Genomic DNA, 20,891 nt, shown 5'->3' with positions numbered 1-20,891 from the left:
TAGTAACTTGTAAATATGGATACTATCTGTGACTGGCAACCCCCTGCTGTTTGTGTCATGATCTGAATCCTTGCATGAAAAATGTAAGGCACCTCTGTAAGATATGCCTGCAGACCCAACCATTCTGTGTTTGTGCATTGCTATTGCTCATTTTCAACCTTTTTTGTTCCTCATTATCTCTTTTCATTAAATATGTTAACAAGCCTGTTCCTTAATTAATTTGTCCCTCATTGCAAAGGGTGCTCTAAATTCACCCTGACCCCAAACATCCATTGTTGTAAGTCTTTTGGGGATGGATCCAAAGCCCAAGGTATTCCATGTAATTCTTCCTATTTATTTCAGCAGGCATTGAATCATGCATTTGCATCAGAAATAACTATTTGTGAAATTTAAGCATCAGGAAATGTTATTTACAATAAAGAAACCCCACAGCCACTTTAAGCTTTCTACACTAATGTTTTTCTTGTCTTCCCTGTTCTCACTTCTAGTCCCACGTTTGGGTATTGGCAAGTTGAGATATTGTCCCAATGGGGTAATGTTACTTGTTTTTTTTAAAAAATGTGGTTGTTGTGAAAGCCACCAGATTGACAGGCCTGTCACGTGAACCCTTCTGTTTACGCACAGAACAAGTACAGCATGGATGATGGCTGTGCAAGGATCATGCCAGTGTGTGTAGAACTTCTTCTGGAGTGGGTGGGTGCTTCAGTCTTCATACCCATTCACTCCTTAGATTTTAGTGCCAGTTAGAGGGGGAACATCTGTGCACTAGAATTAGACCAGCAGCCCATTTCTCAGAGGCATCTGAAAAACTGTCATTTAGAAATGACTTTTGGTCACTACTTTCCGGGTTCATATTTGAATGGGTGTTCCACATATTCTATATTCCCTATCTCCAGTCAATCCAAGTACAGTAACAGTCAGGGTCTGATAGAGTAATTCCTTCTGTCCCACTCTAGACTTACAGCATCTTTGGGCCTGCTCCTTCTCAGAGCTGAAAATCTCTGGCTCTCATTGAGTTCATCGAAAGCCAAGTTGAAGATGCTATCCATCTTACAGGAAAATCTCAGTACTTAGCATGATTGGACCCTTTTTAGTGCAGGTGTGAAAGCAGCAAATTGATGGCTAACATACAATACATATCTTACATATTTCAGTAAGGGGCATCTGAGTGAATAGTGCAAATATCGTGAAAAGTGCTTGTAATTAACCCTTCCTACATAAGTTTGAGGAAAGCTGTTTTGATGCTATTTAAAATCTCTCTGGAACATTATACTAGCTTAAATTATTCATTAATAAGCAAGTCTTTCCAGTGCAATCAGATACAAAAACATCGTTTTGACGCCTACTAAACTTCCCAGAATGCCCTTTACTGTGAACGTGTCTTGATTATATGGACATCAGTTTTGACTGTGGAAAAAGATTCCAGTGCACCTAAGATCAGGAATGGTTACCAAAAGGCTTATGCTCTTGTTTGGGATGCAACACAGCTGCGAATAAATGGTTAAAAGTTAAATATTCTGCTTAGAGAATTTGAAGTGTCTCATAATAAAAATAGTCAGAAGTAAAGGGGAACACATACCTGAATGCTCTTTTTTAAATTTTTACTTTGTATTGAGTTTAAAAAGACAACATTATCTACAAGACTACGAATGAAAAGAAGCTGTGTGTTTGTTTCGCTAGAACTGAGAACAATGTCACTCTGATACAAAATCCAATATAGCCTCCTTATTTTAAAGGACATTGGCGTAGTCCCATGTTAATGGTGTCTTGCAATTCAGGGTGCACTTAAAAGTTGCCAAGAGTATTTTCCAGGGCTTTTGGGTACATTTCTTCAGTGAACTCCTTAACATGGTGGATTTAGATTCTTATCTAAAAGTGGATTGTAAAAGCTGGACCCTGGAACGTAGACTCCATCCTGCAGTTTCATTGTGTAAGTTCCAGTGCTGTCTAATTTTTCAGACTTGTAGCAAAGCTATTTTTTCCCCTGGCAATTTTAATCTAATTTAACCACTATAATCCCCCGGAATAACATCTCTTCAGAATGTTCAAAATTTTCAGCTCTTGAGCAAGGATTGGAATGTAGCCTTTTAAGAAGAAGTGTTCTTGTAATGGAAAAAATTAATATTTTTAAAAGAAATTTGATCATACAACTGTTACTTAGAATGAAATAGCAACTTATTGCATAAGATTGTGTATTGTGAAAATATTTTCAGGGAGCAGTGTATTTCTTAGATTGTCTTTGAAGCTATAGGTAACTTTTAAGACAATTAATGAGGTGTCCGTAGCCTAAAAATACGTTGGAAAAGGAGTTAATTTTCTAGCCACGTGTATTTAGAAAAAATTGTATAGAATGAGCCATATTTTTCTGGCCTTGTTCATGCAAATAATCCACTAATGTGAGTAATGCAAGCAGAATTTGGCCCGCTATGTGTATGTACATGAATTTTGAATGAAGTATAAATTATGGCCAAAATTTCTCAACATAGGTACTTGAAATTAAGCTCCTAATCTCTGAATTGGACCCGTAGTGCAAAGACTCATTCATGTGCTTAACTTTACGCCTGGGAATAGTTCCACTGAACTCAACAGGACTACTCTGATGTATAAAGTCATTCATGTGCAAATGTTTGTGGGATCGGGATCTTAGACCCCTAAAGAGAAGTTGTCCTGATTTTTCCAAGGTGCTGAGCATCTGCAGCTCCTAGTGAAATGAATGGGAGCAAGGGCTATTCAGTACGTTTGCAGATTCGGGTCATTTTTATTTTAGAGCCTAAATATGGATTTAGGAGCTTAATTTCGGGGTTCTATGTTTGAAAATTTGTCCTAGGCCTAATATATTTAATGAAAAGTTATACTTCCTATCTTTTAATATTGCAGTAGGATCTTTTTTTGGCTCATTGTTAAACTTGGAAAAATTGTTTAAACTTGTCATATGATTTTTATGACTGCAACGCATCATTATTATGAATGAATGCAAGCACACCTATAAAGTACCTATTTTGCCAACAAATGACCATCCATAAACATCAGGAGTAATTGCATGCTATGGGATTGTTAAGAACTTTGTTGCCTTTTTGCTGCTTCTGTCTACAAATTTTGGGGTGTGGAGGAAGGGGAAAAAAGGGAAGTTGTAGGAGGAGAATGTCTCTGGGGGCGTGGGGGGAGGTTGACCTGAATGAGAGGAACCCCTGCTGACATGGCCAGTCTGACCCATTGAATGGTCTGAATACAATAAATGCTGCTTTATCCTTTCTTGAAAGGAACAAGATAGCACAGCCTAAATGCCTGGGTGTGCTTAAATAGGGAACTCTGGGATGGTTGAGTCGAGTGTGTTTGAAATCTGAGCTCTCTGACAGCCTGGGAGCTGCCACAGGTCACCTGCCTTACTCCATGGGGATAGGCCCAGGTCTCACAAGAAATTGTCCATGGACGAATTGTAGTACAAATTCCTTTCTTTGTTGGTTGGCCTCTTTCACTAGACCACGGCCTATAAAATTTTGTAAAAACAATTCTTAAATATTATTTGAAAGGGCAAATGGCCATGCTGAAAGGTTTGACAGTTTGACATATAGTGCATGGTTTTGATAGCTTGGAAACTGAAATGTGGAGCCAAGACTCTCCTTATGCTTGTTATAGGCTCGGTGTTTTTTAAATAGTGTCTAGTTGCTGTGCAGAGTTCCTTTGCTCCTAGCAATTTGACAGGCAATAAGTCTGCTTCAGTGATCTTAAATCCTTTTAGACTAATTTGTGAGAGAGCAGAAAAACAGCTAGCACCTTTTGGATTCAATGCTCAAAAATAGAGAATCAGGTATTGCCAATTAAACTGCCATTTCAAACAATCATATCAAGACAGATTACTTTAAATTCCTCTGATAATGTCATGGAGTGCCTAAAGAGAAAGCAACTGGGAGTTTCTCTGCAGACAAAGGATTTGAGTGGACCGAACTCATCAGTGACTGAGGCAGAGGTAGTGTGAACCAGATTTCTGCATTAAAATGTTGCATATGTGCAACACGAATGCAAGCAGTGTGCATACTCTACCCCTGAATAGCCAAAGGCCATTTTTAAGAGCTTCTGGCCCCTCAGTCACTGGCCTACTAGTTAATTGCCACACGGGCTTCGTGACACATGGGCAGATAATATGACATTTTCAGTTTCTGTCACTAGCAAACGCCACAACGTTGCTTGCACTAGTTGCTAAGAAGCTGTCAGAAACCATTAGCAGTTGGCTAAAGTTGCCCTATGGCATTTCCTCATGGCATCAGCAAAACGAGCATAAATCACCCAGTGGAGCCTACTGCTATACTAATGAGGATGTAAGCTTGTTTATGGACTAGCATCATTTTTATGATTATTTCCACCTTTTCAGTTTGCCTTCATTTGGCGGTAGGAGAAGTCAACTTCAGGAATGAAGTCACTGCTGACATTTTACAAACGTGGTTCGTAGCTGCTACCATGTGGTTGGTCAGTGGTTCTTCAAGTTTGGTTAGTGATGTGATTTAAAAAAAAAAAAAAAAAAAAGGAAAGAAATTCTCTGGAGACCTCATAGAGGTGGCTGTATCAAATTGCAGAGTGAATGGAAATGTTAAAAAACACAATTGACCATTTAGACTTTCCTCTGAGGTTTAGTCTTCACAGGATCAATTTTCAATTTCAAAAAGTGGAAGAGGTTAAACAATTTATTTAAAATGTATGAAAGTATTTGCTTTTAGAATAGTTTGTTGCTTTATTATCCACTTTCCCCCTTTCACCTTCCCTAACTTGTGTCGGACAGGACTAGGGTTTATTGTTTTAGGCTTTTCTGAACATGCACCAGTATTTATACTGGATTGAAAGCATTTGCTTCCAATGAAAATCTTGTCTTAGATTACAACCCAGCAGTGTAATTTCCCTCCCAGATGGGAGTAAAGTAGCTGTATTTGCCTAAAAACAGTAGGAAGAACAAACTGTGCATTAAGCCAAGGCTGTTTTTGGCTTGAGCTAATGATGTAACAGAAACCTTTTATTTGGGATAGGTCACTGCCAGGGATTGAAGGAGGTGATCTGGCTCTCGCTTGAAAGGTTTCTCCATTGTATCTACATAAGTCTTCACTTAAAAAATTCTGTTCCTAATGCTTCTGCTTTCATACAGCAGAAATAAACAGGAAAGGTTCTGGGGAGTGTTATACATGGAATGCAGAAAGCTTTTCCTCTCCTAATGGAGTATATAATTCAGGTGCCCTGAAGGCATGCTTTCAGGAATTCTTTTGCCTGAGGTAATGGGAAGCTCAGGCTGCTTTAAGGCCTTGATTATCTATTGATGCACAAAGCTGGAAAAAAGTCATCTCCGTTGGATTATAGTACATATTTCCATAAATTATCAATGAATTCTCTTCTAGTCAGGCACTAGGCATTGCCTACTAAATTAATCTGAAGGGGGTTAGAAATGGATAGAAAGTATATTTTAAAAATAGCAGTAAAACAATCATAGGGAGGTGGTGAAAGACAGTGTCATTAGGTTAGAAGCTTTTCATTTTTAATCAATGAACATGTAATATTTTTCTTTTCCTTGCTCTTGTTTTACAGACAGAAAGTGGATTAGCCCATGGAAATTTTAAATGCTGTTGAGTTGTTTCCTTTGCTCATGTTTCTTTTATGCATTATTATTTTATATGGTGAATTGCTTCTCTGTATAAAAGCCTTTCTTTTTCTTTTTCTTTTTCGTTTTTAACCTACTGAGCTTTCAAAGACTTTATCAGCCAAAGATATCTGGACTCTTCATGAGGACCTTGTTTTATAAATATGAATATTCAAGTCTAGTCTTGCATTAAATACACACAATCAGTCATAAGGACAGCTACAAATTCACTACAGTCAGTAGTAAAATATGTAAAATACTAAAAATATAAAACTTAGTCACTTTTTTAGTTAAACTCTACATAATGTATCACAATTTTGACAGTCCAAAGCCCATCTTTTTTTTTTTATTCCTAACAGAACAGAGTTAAACTCTTGGTTCAGCTCAGTTTGGTTGATTTTCTTGGTCATTCTTGCCTCAGGGTGTAAAGAATACTTGCCTAATTGCATCACAACTCCGCACTAACCATAAAAGTACTATCCTTGGAAGCCATGGTACACTATTCAATCCACATGTGGGGGGGGGGGGGAGTTTGAACAGAATAAATCACTGTATGGATTTGTTTGTGAACTATTTTGGGGGCTTTAAACAAAAATGGTGCACTGATTGACCATGCACTCTAAACCTTTGTTTTTCTCTGCACACTAGGCCACTATTTCACCACAGACAAAAGCCACTGCTATCCAGTTGTATACTCCCGTAGATGAGCTGCTAATTTGGCGAGTTTAAGGCCCTCTCTGTGTTAAGGAAATTTGCGCTGGATCAGTGTAGAGGTGGTGCACCAGCGCAAGGCAGGGCTTACATACTGCATTGGTATAAATGTTGTTAACCCAGCATGAATTTATTTGGGCTGGGATTTTTAACAACATCTCAAAAGATTAGGTGCCCAAGTCCTGGTGAAAGTGAATGTGAGTCGGGCAACTAGCTGCTTTGAAAATTCCAGTCTTAATATAGATAGAGCCTCAATCTTACTGTTGTCCCTTTGAACTTGGGTAGAGGACCAAATGGTGCAAGAGATTTGCCAGCAAGCTGACTCTGAATTTGAACTTTGTATCTCAGAGTGGAACATGGCATCTGGGCTGCTGTATGTTAAGGTGACATAACATCATCAATACATTGCAAGCCACAATTTGAGTCAAACACCATTTGCCTGATCTGTAAACACAGAGAGATTTCTGTGATGAACAGGTAATGAAGAGACTCCCCCTCCTCCACCTTGGCAGGCAGGGTGCTTGTCACTTTTTTTGTTGCTGTGCTGAATCAAATGTGAAAAATGGCTATCTCATTCTTATAGTTGTTCAGAATAAACCAGAATTTGGCTGAGAGAGTTTTTCTCTCCCCTCCCCAGGAATTACAGCATGAAAGAATTTTATATCCCATTTAAATATTCATATACCCCAAAGTCAGGCTTTGACTGAAGTATCTAAAGATAGCATAAGTCAAAATTTGATTCACTATATTTACAGGTGACGGCTTGGACAACAGTGTAGCTTCCCCCAGCACAGGTGATGATGATGATCCAGATAAGGACAAAAAGCGACATAAAAAGCGTGGCATCTTTCCCAAAGTAGCCACAAATATCATGAGGGCATGGCTGTTCCAGCATCTAACAGTAAGTGAACTCTAGATCACATTTGTGAAATGAACATGGAAAATGTCATGGTCATGGTGGTAGTAGACAAAAATATTTAATAATATGTTATTGACAGGCAGTTCAGGGTGCTTTTCCAATTGTGTCTTTACATCATTTCTAGATGCCAAGAGAGAGAGTATTTATAGTATATCTTTGTTTTTGTTGCTTTTAGCTCTTTGGTTTGAGTGCAGTTGTTAACAGGAGGTCATCGGAAAGTGTGATAGATCTTACAGTAATAACATTAGACCAATCCTGCCTTGTTCACATGACTGCAGCTCCTGTTGACTTCAGGGTGAATTGCTGCTTTGTAGAGGAGAGCAGAGTTTGGCCCATTGTTCTGTTTTCTGGAGAACCTCCAAGAATCATTGGGGCGGGGGGGGATGGGAAAAACCAAAGCTTTTATTCAGATATGTGTCAGAGATCACATAATTCCTATCAGAGAGAGGTCAGAGCGTATCTGTTGTAATGGAAGAGCATCATTTTTAATTTGTTTGAGACTTTCTTGGTCCCAGAGTGTAAGGGTATCACTGTATTTAATATCACAAAGGGGGGGGGGAAGATGTACAGTTATTTGTTGCCACAGCAACTATACTTATTTCTGTGATTAGGAATAAAAATTCTAGGCAGGTGCACTGTGGTGGAGCTTTAGGCTTCCGCTTTCATTAATGAGGTATAGTATCTGTCAAACCTTCAGTTGTTACCCAATAGTCAGACATTTCTAGTGCCACCCTTTTTGGGGGTTAAATTGTGGCTTCCATATGGTGAAGCATCACCATGTGTTCATTCACGTGGGATTCAGTCCCACAGACTGAAATCCTCCAACGGACCCTTTGAGTAATGGAAGAATGAGGCCCAAACCAGGTATATATATTAAAGTACATCCCCACTTCTGATCTCCCACTGCATCAATGATCCACTCTCTTCCCTGCCTGTCATTGGGTTAGGGGTAAAATAAGAAGCCAATCAACTCAGTCAGCCACAATAGGTTTCTGCCAAATTAGTAAATTTCAATTAATGTTTCCTCTTGTCATCCCTACTTCCTTCCCTGTGCCAAATAACTAGATACTGGATGTCTGACAAACCTGTATCAGGCAGGGAATTCTTCCCTCCCTTCACCATCCTGGATTGCTGTAAATGAACCTTCATGCCTGATCACACTTGCCCAAGCCCAAGCCCAGATAGGTCCGAGACACCTCCCTGTTGATTTCCCTTACTGGCACAGTCCATACCAACTGGTATAGTGGCACCATGCTATCCCTTTCTCAAGAGCATCTTAGACCACTCCAAGGTGGTGTTTCAGAAGGTTGAAGTTACATTACAAACGAAAAGGGAATGTTTAACCCCCATTACAGGGCTGTCTTCTTACCAGATATACAACGAGAATCTGGCAGGCTCTGATGTCACTCAGTGACTTACAAGATTGCAGGCAACTGACATCGAAGTATTCTGCAAATAGCCAAAGGATACACTCAATCTTGGCCCTTAAGTCTAGTGACATTCTGATCCTCATACCAGCCTGACATCTCTGCGCCAGCTGGCTGATGCAGTGGCTGCCAATTTCTTTCCTATGCTCCAAGATTGGAGAGAGACACTGTGGCAACTCTGCAGTTACAATGCAAACAATTACAACGCACAACCAAGTGCAATAATCAAACTCAGACCAGCCCCTACACTTCCTGCTTGAACTGTCTTTTATATCTGAGGTGCTCTAAGAAATATTTATTATTTATATTATCAATATTTATTTCCAGAAGCACAATGTGCTAAGTGCTTTACAAACTTGGGCAATGGGTGTGAATGGTGCATTGCAGATATAAGACAATTGCTTTGCTGCAAGGTGCTTACTATAACAACTAGACTGCCACTAGTTGGTGGCAAGTACATTCTGGGGCAATGCCAATGAAGTAACCGCCTCATTCTGTAGAGTGAAGGCAGTAATCTCCAGGACCAGTGCAATAAAGGTAATGCTCTTTCTCCAGCATGGCAATGAACTGAAATCTAATTAAAAATCCACCATCCCTGCGGAGGAGCAGCCAAACCAGAGTTAGCTGTGTTGTAATTAAACAAAGGCTTAATGAAGATCCTCCTTATCCATACATTTGTGCAGCGTCATGCTGGCTTGAGGCTTGCCTGATCAGTCTTGTAAAACTGTAAAGGATCACACTCCCTACTTCCAGCTACTGCAAGAGGTTCATTGTTATAGCCAAGTCAAATCAGCTCCAGGTGGATCATGGACCGTTCTCCAATACAAAAAAACTTGAAAATGTTGCCCAGAAAAGCAGACATGTTAGGCTCTCATAAATATGTTATGGTTAGCAGCAGACTAAGAATACAAAGTTACCAGAATATGGTCATACATGGTAAGGAGATGTCTTTCTACTCTGGAAGGCTACATAGAGCTTTGGCCTATCTCTCCAACAGTGAAAGCACTAGAGAACATCTGTGTTGAAATGAGTGACCGATCACGTGTATGCAGAAAGAATTCAGTGAAGTATGTTGATATTCTGGAAAGAGATGACTTTAACTGGATTAGGCTTGGTAGAGAGCTGCACGGCACACTGCTTCTGACATGCCACATTAGAGACAACAGAAAAAAACGAGAATACAGTCCAGTAGCAACTGCAGGTATTTGGGGCAACAGATCTTTCTACCAGTTCAAACACTGTCAGATGCCAAGGTCCTGTAAGAACACCCATTGTGGAAGGCTCATGCACTCGCTTCCTGGAAATGAGACAGACAATGCCATTGTTTCTGTGATTGATATACCTGTAAGTTAGGTATTCAATGGTAGATACCTTACGATGATGATGCCCACAAGTTGCATCATTCTGTGGGGTTGCCTTGACTGGGGTTAGTAATATGCATGAAGCACCTGATTACTACTGAATTTTCCAGGCCCAAGTCAGAACTGGGAAAAATTTGGAAGTGATAACAGCCTAGTCCAGCTTATAAAACTTCTGGACATCTAATGACTGCTTGGTGCATCAGTCCTCTATAAATGTGTACACCAGAACCATTGCCTCCCCAGTGCATTGGACTCTCCTTACAGATTAGAGTACAATACTCATTCAATCCTCTCCTTAAAAAAAAAAAAATCTCAGGAAAAGATCTCAAACCTGCAGATTTACACATTCATCATGTAATCAGGCACAAAAAAAACCCCATAAAATTATAATCCCAAAAGATGTTTAATAACAATTTAAACTATTGAAGACTTTGTTTAAACCCATTAGGGGATTATAAACTACATTTTTTTAAATGGTGCCAAGAGGTAAATTCTAGGACTTCAAACACCTTTTTAAAAACAAATTACCATGATCTAAAATATGAATGAGCCAAGGATTTGCTCAAGGTAAATCTCGTCATTTAATCAGACTACCTAATTTTTTTTTAACATCATTTGCAAGAATTTTCTAAAGAGTTTGTTTTACTGAAATGGCAGATTAGACAAAATACTGGGATTTGCTGTCTGTAGAGTGAAAATAAGTTTTCTCCATGGCTATGTCTAGATTTTGAATCTTAATTAATAACCCTGATACATTTGTAAAAAATGGAAAATATACAAATAAATAAAATAAAAGCTTTTTAGCAATGATTTTATTTGGCAGAAAGAGCTTATTAGAAAGAGACTATTGTTTTAGAATATTGTAAGATTAAATTTGTGATCATAATTAGATCAGTTAAGGAGCATGTGTCATACCAGGATGTTTTTCTTTTGATGATATTACTCTAACATTAAAAATACTCAATCATGTCATATTACTTAAATTTAATATATTTCACATATATGTTTGGTTACTTCGCAAGCTAACTACTTTTTACATTCACAGTTAAAGCAAGCTCTGTTTTGAGTCTTTTCTGGTCGCTCTTCAAATAATGTACAGTTTTGCAGAAATGCAAATGTGGTTAATGTGCCTCTCAGACTATGTGTAGGTCCATCTAGAATGTGGATAGAGGTAGTAGTCACAGGCACAGCACATGAGAGCACACACTGGCCTGCTGACAGCATAAGAAGGGAAAGGACTGACTGAAACCAGAAATATTCTTTCTGTTCTCCTCCTCTTCAGAAGGATTGGCTGGAAATATTAGAAGGAAACAGTACAATTTAAATTAACCCTTCCTAACTTCATCCTGCACAGCTGATGTTTACACTGCAAAATACCATAGATCTCATGGAGTTTGCCAACATAACAGTTATATTTCAATATGGACTCAGAGACTTTTTTTTTTTCTCCAAACATATGTCTTCTCTTTCACTTAATTTTATTGTGGACAATGCAATAAAAAAATGTGTAAGCCTTCCTAGTGACAGGTGTCCAGGATTCATGGATGAGGAAGGCATCTTTAACTAAAAGGATGGCACGATGAAGCCAATCTTCCTTCACAGATTGAGAGACAGCATTTCATAGTAAGGGATGAAAATTATCCTGAAGATCTGTCGACATGCTCTCCAACAAAGAATATGAACCTGAGTAGAAACTTCTGGAAGATAAAAAGAACCAGGATTCAAATAGCTGCATGCAAATTAATTTATTGACATAACAATTTGTGCAGAGATAGTCTGGCAAAAGATGGAAAAAGCTTGACCACTTCAATCTTCCCCAAAACTGTTGTTTTGACTTGCTCTTCACCTAAAGAATTATTCCACATGATGATTGAGGTGGCTGAAAAGACTTAGGCTTTGCCGTGGAAGCTGCTTTTCTTGCAGCCTAGTTGCTGATGTCCTTCAACTGTCATTTTTTCACGTTCCCTGCCTATCTCATACGCCAGATGAAAGCTCTTGGATTCAATCACAGATTCCCTGTTCTGAAATACAGCACCTTGTATATTGTTGTTGTTCCTCATCTGAGCTAAATTGTCCCCGTAGAGGAAAACATGGTATTGACTGTTTTTTGGCTAATGTTGGATCATAAATGAGAAGTTCTAGTCAGTGGATTGCGAATGGATTCCTCCATTGATCATGCCTCTCTTCAAACAGACACTCCTCTGCCTCTACCCTACCAAGCCAATAGGCTGGTATCATTCTCTATAAGCCCATCTTTTTTCAGGCTTCTATCATTTGGGCCACAAAGGAAATTTGACTTCTGATTAAAACAACATATTGTCCAAACTGCCTGACCTATAATATCTGTCTTTAGCACCACATGACCTCTGAAAGCATTTTGGTTGAAGCCAAAACCTATCCAGTAGACCAACTAGATTTTTTTTTTTAAGAGAAATCCTTCTTCCATAAATCCTGTCTTACTTTGTTGCGGATTTTTTCCCACCTCCTGGCTTGTAGCCATTGTAATATGTGTGTGGAAACCACCATAAAGTTAAAGAATTTCAATTCCTCAGAAGCCAATGAAACACATTATTTTATAGTTTGGGGCAAAAATCCAAATCTTCTGAGAGTTGGAAGAAAACTGAAAAACTAAATATCCACCCAAATGTTAAAATTACACTTGCTTTAATTGTACTTGAACACCTTTTGTGTTCCGTTTTCAGAAACGACTTTACTATGAGCAGTATTTGCAGAAATACAATATTAGAGTGAATATTGGAAAATGTTCATGGAAAGCAGTCTCTTTTTTTAATCTACTGTAATTATTCATGGAGGAGACCTGATTCTTGGGTTAACCTCATTCAATAAAGTGACAGAAACATATAATATGGCCTCCTGTATCTGTCCAGTCAAAACTACCTGAATTTAAATACCAGACATTTTTGGGGAGGGGAAAAATCATGCCAACAAATTTCAGATCCAGAATTATTCACAGGAACATTTTGGTGAATTTTGAATAACCGATACATTAAAGGGAGTTGGAATATTGTGGCAAATCATTTACGTAATATTGTGGCAAACAAGAAACGAGGCAAAATTCATTGGCTAAATTTATTCGTTGTTTGCCTAGTCCATTCTCTAACACAGCTTCTACAATAGAGAGTTCTTGAAGTCTGCACTGTTCTTCAGACACAAATGACATGTCTATGTAAATTTCGAGCCTGAAGCTCCGGCTCCTTGAGTGAATACCAGTTTTTAAGGAGTTTCATGAAGCACCTGTGTAAACTAATAAGAGGCTTAATCTGGTCAGGTGAAAGTGCCATAGTGCACTGCCCGAGAAGGGTTAGGCATGGTAATCTGCTATGTAAAATTAACTCTTTTTTTAAACAGGGCCAGATTCAGAAGGAATACACAAAGTTGTGTGAGTTAGACTTCTGTGCCCTAGTTTAGATTCCTCTATGCCTGCTTACATCATCTGTATCCATGTCTATGGGGATCCATGATAGTATAACATACACTTTCTTCCAGCTCTTCAGTGTAAGTTAAGTTTCAGAGTAACAGCCGTGTTAGTCTGTATTTGCAAAAAGAAAAGGAGTACTTGTGGCACCTTAGAGACTAACCAATTTATTTGAGCATAAGCTTTCGTGAGCTACAGCTCACTTCATCGGATGCATACTGTGAAAAGTTTAGAAGATCTTATTATATACACACAAAGCAGTCCCCATCCTGTTTTAACTTGCATCTTTTTACAAGACCTGGTCAGAAAATATTTTGTGTTTTTTCCCCTCTGCAGGGAATGTTGACTTTTTTGTTGGAAAACAAACATTTTCAGTTTTTTGACAAGAAGGTGAGTTTTTCCACAGAAAGCGCAAAAAAAAAAAAAAAGTCCAAAAATTTGTTTTATTCTCTGTATTTATAGTCAAAAACCCAGCTTCAGTGAAAAGTTTTTGAACAGCCCTACTATTTACACCTTCTAGTTCCTCACCATGTAAATTACACCAATTTAAAATCCCTTGCATAAAGGCAGAGTATAAATAAGACTAACAAAGTCTGTTGGTGTACAATGATTTAACTTATCCCATCTTGCACCTGGACTTCCCGATTTGGAACCATAGTCTTTTTTTAATAAAGGATTCCCTTCACTTTCAGTAGTGTGCTACCATTTCAGTAAAGTAGGTTCTAGAAGATTTATTGCTGGATCTTCTGTCTTATAAACAGGAAACTGCGCAGAGAAGTATGCCTCAAACTGTTCCTTTCTTTATTAGTGATAAACCATTTTTTTTGTTAAGAGATGGACAATATTAACATACTGAAATCATTCTGATTTTTTTTTTCAAAAACAAAGCCCCTCTTATAATGTAGGTAAATAAAACATTGTGAGGGAGTCTAACACAGGAGAAAAATGGAGTTGAGGGGCCAAACGTGATCATGCCTGAAATGGCTTTGGAAATAACAGGTTTCAAAAATTTCCTAAAAGTTGGGGAGGGAGACAGTGTCTGATGTCAAGGGACTCCTTCGGTCCACAACATTCTCTCAAGACAGCAGTGATGAAGTGGAACAATCCATGACTTGAAGAGCGGGGAGATGTATGATTCAGGTCAGCTAAATTCTGCCAGACTTTTGGGGTGTCTGGCTAATGGTTGTATTCACAATGGACCTGAACATACCCTAATTTCTAGATGGCTTTGGATAATTAGAAGACCCCCCAATTGAGTTTTAGTGCTTACCTGCCATGAGCTCAGAGGGGATACTGCCTTTGCATCCTACCTGGACAGTTACAGAAGAGAAGAAAAACCTAGATACAACCATCAGGTTTTGCCACCCAGACCTTGGACCCCCTTAAGTGGGTGTAGGATTTGGGTTAAAGCCAAGTAGTGTTTGGATAACAGACAACCTTCCTTAAGATTTTTTCTGCCGTGTGGCAGGTAAGCCCGAGAGCTACGTCTCTAGTTTGTCTTATGAAGAAGGTACAGTAGACTGTGAAGATACAATTGTTCACCAACCTGGAATCCAGCTATATTTTCTTCAGTGCAGCAGGTTGTAAACCCTGGAGGGTTATTAACCACAGCCTTGGGGTAGGATCATTTTAAAGCTGATAACTAGAATCTTAGTATTCTTATGAATAAAATATAATTTTAGTAATGTTTTCATAAACCTTAGTAATGGTGGCATTCTAGTAAACAGTGGCATTAGTCACATCAAACTTGCACCACATTGGCTTTTAAATTACTCCACCTGTCTGTGTGAATAGAATTTTCAGTGTAGAAGCGCACAGACAGCTGCTGCTAATGTTTCCTTGTCCCTGGGCAGATAATGCTGGCAAATCTACATGCATAAAAGACTGATTTGTGATGTAAAACGGTACCTGACCTACTGGCTCTAGTGCTACAAAAGCAATGGCTTTAATTACAAATGGCGGTGTTTAGTTTTGTACATGTTTATGTAAAGTGTCCTCTTCTAGTAATGTAACCTCTAGTTCATGTGCCCTGGCAATGGGACACTCACAGCAATAATTTTCAAAATAATTTGTGTTCTTTATTTTTCAACTAGAATCCTGTCTTGTTAAGATTCAGTTAATTAGTAAGGGGAGGCCCAAATGCCTTCTAGTTCCATTGGCTTCTCAGCACCATGCAGAGTTGGGCCCTCTATGAAGTAGGAATTGTGTGTATTATATAGTATAAAGTTTTGATGAGCTAGATTTATTTATTAGATTTATTGTCCTTTACATAAAATTGGTATAATACAGTGGTCCTTAGAGTTCAGCAGCCAAATTTTGCCCTGAGTTATACCCTGTAAAAACCCTTTTGCAGTTGATGGGGCTACATGGAGTGTAAATCAGGGCATAATTTGGCCCTACCAGTGCTGTAGCTGTTACATAGGAGAGATGTTTTAAACTCTGTTAATTGAAGGACAGAGCTACAGGGAGGGGATTTGCAGGATATTAACCACCCTAGGTTATTAACAAAACATTTGTGATACTGGCCAATAGGACACATGCATCCACTGTTGCAATTTTTACATTGTTGATATTAGTTTAAATGGTATGTTTGACTAGATTATAAGGCTCTGTGCTTCTGATTTTCAGAAGTGCAAATGCTTGCTGTAGAAACACACAAGGACTTCAGAGGGTTAAAGGATATAACGGTGCCATTAAAAATACAGCTTGCCAATGAGCTATTTTGTGAGAATGGTATAAATGTGAGATACACTTGTCTGGCTCATTTGCAAGCATTCTTTTTGACTTCTTTCGCACAACTGGTGTTTTTGTGTTTAATTTAACAAGAAATGAGTAGTAAATGAAAGCTGCTGCCTGAAATCCCACTGTGAGCGTGTTTTGCACTTGGCTCCCCAGTGAAAAGGCAATTTGTGAAATTATGTGATAGAGTAATTAGATGAAGCCAGGGCTTCTGATTGTTGCCATGCTTATGTGGCAAAGGTTTGCTGGGGGGGGGAACGGATTATTACCCTGGCAAGTTGGCTCAAAGCTTCTTCATTTATTTGTAAACAGAATATTTAGTGACCGCATAGGAAGTAGCTGTAATCACCAGCTCGTAAAGAAACCACAGCAGAGCTTTTGGATTTTTACAGAGTGCTCATGTAAAATTTAAGCTGGGAGGCAGAATCCCTGTTAATGTAATTAGGATCTAATTTACCACCCTTTGCACACAGATGTAATAATGTCTAGATATTTATTCTATCTTTAAGCACATTTCATATACCTCAGTTCAGCAGCTACTGAACAGAAACAGGTGTGAACACTTTTCAGATTCATTTTTACACTGTAAACGCACAGCGATTTAAGGGGTAATATTTACCAAAAAATGAGGGGAAAGAATGTCTGCAAATGAGGCAGTAATGGACAGTTGCCCTTTATGTACTGATGGATTTCTCAATGGTTAAGTAAATTAAAGCAAATGCTAGAAAAATCAATAGGCTTGCAGAGTCTTGGTTGTGCCTCATAGACTTCAGGACAGAATGACAGATGTGGTGCGTATGACCCATTTAAGTATTAATGCTTGGGAAATTGCCTCTGTGTGCAAGGTTATAGGCCTAGAAATATTGTTATATTAAATTACAGACAATAATGTTTTAAAGTATATGTGGAATTTTTGTTTCAGTTTAGTTGTTCTTCTGTGTTACATTTGTCCTGGAAGATTGGTTGCTTAGTTGTTTCTATGGTACACTACATCTGTTTTGAAAATTCACTGCATGAACTTTTTTTTATAAACCTGCAATTGAAAAGCAAGTGTGTTGCACGCTGAAGGGATATAGTGAATGTGTTAACCAACAAATATCACATATGAGTGAGTCTGAATTAAGAATAATTAAAAGATGGCTTTCCACATGTCGAAAGAGTTTATGCAATATATGGAACAACGACATTAAATCAGATTATTCTGTATGACTCTAAACACAAAACAAGATATTAATTGAAATATATGCTACAAAGGGCTAAAGAAGTTAATCGCGGAGGGCTATAGCTTGCTCACCTTACTCATGTGAGTACTCCCATTGATATCAGTGGGGTTACTTATATAAGTAAGGTGAGCAGGAACTGACCCTGAGTGGAATCTTCTAAACAGAGATGAAATTCAGATAGGGTGACTAAGTAGAATACCTCTATATGTGAGTGTATTGTTGTCAAAGACTTTTGTTACTTCCAGAATTACTTCTAGGTACGACAGCAGGGAAGTAGACAAAGTTAACTGTCCTGCTTGTGCAGTCTCTTGGAAGAATAATGTAAAACTTGAATTTGCAAATGTAAAATGCAAGGACTTAAGAGGACTAGCACAAAATGATTGCTATAAAGCCAATGTAACTCTTTCTAATCTTGTTCTCAAATGTCCCATATAACATATAACTTTTATAACACCACTGATGCAATGGTGAAGACAGAACAGAATGTTTAGGGGGAGATCCACTGACAGCCTGACATGCAATGCCAGTTATCCTGTGTTCCTCCCAAATCTCTCTGTCCATGCAAGTAGCAGTGTATAAAAGTTGGTATACATATATAAAATAAATATTAAATACAGTTTTAGATCATCACAATATGTTGCATGCCTATTGCTAACATTCTTCCAAAGAAAATTAACCGTTAAATTCCCACTGGACACTGATACAGAATCCAAATGCTACTTCATTCCAGTGGCACTTACTGTATTTATCAATTTCCATTCCTCCCAGCCCTCCTCCACACTTCTGTTCTTTGCAGCATCTTTCATATTTCAAATATTTGTTAGTTTTATTTTCTGCTTCCATTTTCCAAAAATGTGAGAGCTTGACCAGAGAGTGAAACAAAATGTTGTCATTGGGTCTAACAACTGCACGCCACTCCTGGTAGCTCCTGTAAAATGATGACATTGCAGAAGGACAGATCATTACTTTTGGGCCTGTTGAAAATGTATTTGCATACTGAGGATGGATGAGAGAATAGTCCTGAAGGCTGCCAGGCCCAGGCTGTGTAATAAGGAGCTGGTGACAGAACCTTGTCATTTGCCCACATCTAGCTTCATTGCTATGGTGACAATATGCAGTGATGAAAGTTATCATTAAGGTTCGGACAGCATGCTCTATGGTTCCTATAGCCGCCAGCCTCTTTGCTGTAGCATATTAGAGCTGATAGCCCTTGGTGTTAGAATTGCACCAAATCTCTAATGACAGAAACTATGCACAGATTTTGGATACATGGTGCAATTGCTTCTAGCACAGTTGCCAACCTTGGCAACTTTTTGTGTCAGTGTCAGAAAATTGCCTGTATTTTCTTAGTTATTTTTATAAACCTTATTAGTCTTAGCAATGGATTTTCTTGATTTATTTTGTGTGTGACAAATGAAATAATATATTTGTGAGAAGTCCATTTTTATGTGCTCACATTTCTGTTTCTGTATTGTGTGAAGGTAAAGATCTGAGCATTTTCATTTTGCTGTAGATACAGCAAACATATCAATCCTTGTTTATTTGATAACTGCTTTCTTAAAATACATGTTTGAGGGGGGCCTCCTGAACTAGATCATTTGTTTTTGTCCTGACCATTAAAGATCAAAGGTCACTGGGAATCTAGAAGCCATTAGTCAGTGGCTGTTCTTTGCTGGATCCCTAGGTTGTCAACTCACTAGTCACCCATGGCAACCTGGGCAAGATATGCTGTCAGTGACTTGGCAGGGAGCCTGCTTTACTTCCAGATTGCATAGATAAGAAGTGGAGCAATTGCTCTCAGAATTGCTATAAAAATATGCTGACATAAAATCTACATTTGAAATACAGTATGCGCATTTCCATGCACATCTTTGTTATAAAAGTTATATGTTATATGGGACATTTGAGAACAAGATTAGAAAGAGTTACATTGGCTTTATAGCAATCATTTTGTGCTAGTCCTCTTAAGTCCTTGCATTTTACATTTGCAAATTCATTTTTAGTTTAGTAGCAAATGGCACTTCAGAAAGAACAGAGTTGACTAAAATGTGCTTCCACACTTGCCAGTACAAAAGTTCACTTTTTTTAAACTTCAGGTATTACATTGTTTCATTTAAATAGATTGATTCCTCCCCTCCCCCCCCCCCCCGATGTTAAAGTACATTTGGCAGTAATAAGTTTATACGTATTAGGAACCATCGTCAAAAGACATAGCTGCTGAGTCAATTCACTCAGCTTTCTTCCCCCATTGAGCCCTAATGTGTCCCAATCCCCCACCCCTTTCAGGGAAAACATCATCAATTATGAAGCTGACAGGAGCCTGGGACTCAGTGTAAGTTGCTCCTTGGGGTTATTCATCTTGGACCAAAAAAACTGGCACTCAACAACATTCATCACTTCCACCGACATAAAGTAACTGAGTAAACAGTGGGGTGAATTATCAAAGGAAAGGGGGGGGGAAATATTTTGAATACATAGGAGGCAAGTTAGTTTGGGCTCAAATAACAGGAGAAATTGAGTCATAAACTAATTTGCTATTTATAAACTTTACATTGTAATTTGATATTACTGCTGAATGTGTAGATTAAATCATCCTTTGGCTACAGGGGTTATGGTATTCTTCCTTATGTCCTGACGTTAAGTGCTTTGCATTATTGCACTAATGCTGCTAAGATAGTTGCCGCATTCCTCTGTAGAGGTGTGCTTTCACTGTTGTGTGGATTGATTCCTGTCAACACTCTGTGTGTGTGTGTCCGTCCGTCCGTCCATGCCATATAAGTGATTGATTCTTTATAGTGTGTAAAGCACCTTTATGGTGAATGGCAGTACTGTATATAAGCTTGAGATTCTATTATAATTTAATTCAGTGGGATCATATGGTAAATATGTTTATTACAAGGTGTTTTGAATAACCTTTGATGGAAATATTTCCAAGTGGGATCTTCATTGTATGTTAAATTGATACAATGAACTCTTTAGGCCAAAGTCTCCAGTAATTTATATTTACAGATTAAATTGTTCCTTATTACAGAAAACCCTGATATTTAAACTTGTACAGTTGCTTACATTGCGAATTTGACCATACTTCACTTGTTGTAGAAATGTAATAGCGCTCTGATGAGAGAGGAGTAGTTATATTATTATATTAACCATACCACCTGGGTTCTTTAAATCTGTCTTGTGGTTAGATGGTTGTCTAAATAAACATAGATTATGTAGAGGACTCTTTATCTTAGAGCTGGCACTACTTATCACTGAACTTCCTCCTCCTTCCTCCCTCCCTCCCTCTGACTGTGAGTTCTGTAAGAAGATTTAGGAAGCATAACTTACAGCTGATAACCTTTGAATGTTAGTTCAAGGAAAATGTGCCAGAGTAACAAAAATTTTACAAACTGTTCTGCAGCCTATTAGAATAAAAAATGCTGTGGCATAACACTGATTTAAAGGAAGAGACATTT

The 20,891-nt window shown here is 38.3% G+C and overlaps 1 protein-coding gene across 4 annotated transcripts in view; it reads left to right on the top strand.

The window, feature by feature from the left end:
- The window catches only part of MEIS1 (Meis homeobox 1), a 120,747-nt gene that overhangs the window by 59,861 nt on the left and 39,995 nt on the right, over window positions 1-20,891 (top strand). For all 4 annotated transcript variants that reach the window (XM_073339466.2, XM_078852342.1, XM_078852343.1 and 1 more), the window contains one exon: window positions 7,084-7,229. In XM_073339466.2, the coding sequence (XP_073195567.1) occupies window positions 7,084-7,229 (146 nt within the window). The remainder of the gene's footprint in view (window positions 1-7,083; window positions 7,230-20,891) is intronic.

Source organism: Lepidochelys kempii, chromosome 3 (assembly GCF_965140285.1).
Source record: "Lepidochelys kempii isolate rLepKem1 chromosome 3, rLepKem1.hap1, whole genome shotgun sequence".
NCBI lineage: Eukaryota > Metazoa > Chordata > Testudines > Cheloniidae > Lepidochelys > Lepidochelys kempii.
This window is presented reverse-complemented; position numbering and strand designations above follow the sequence as displayed.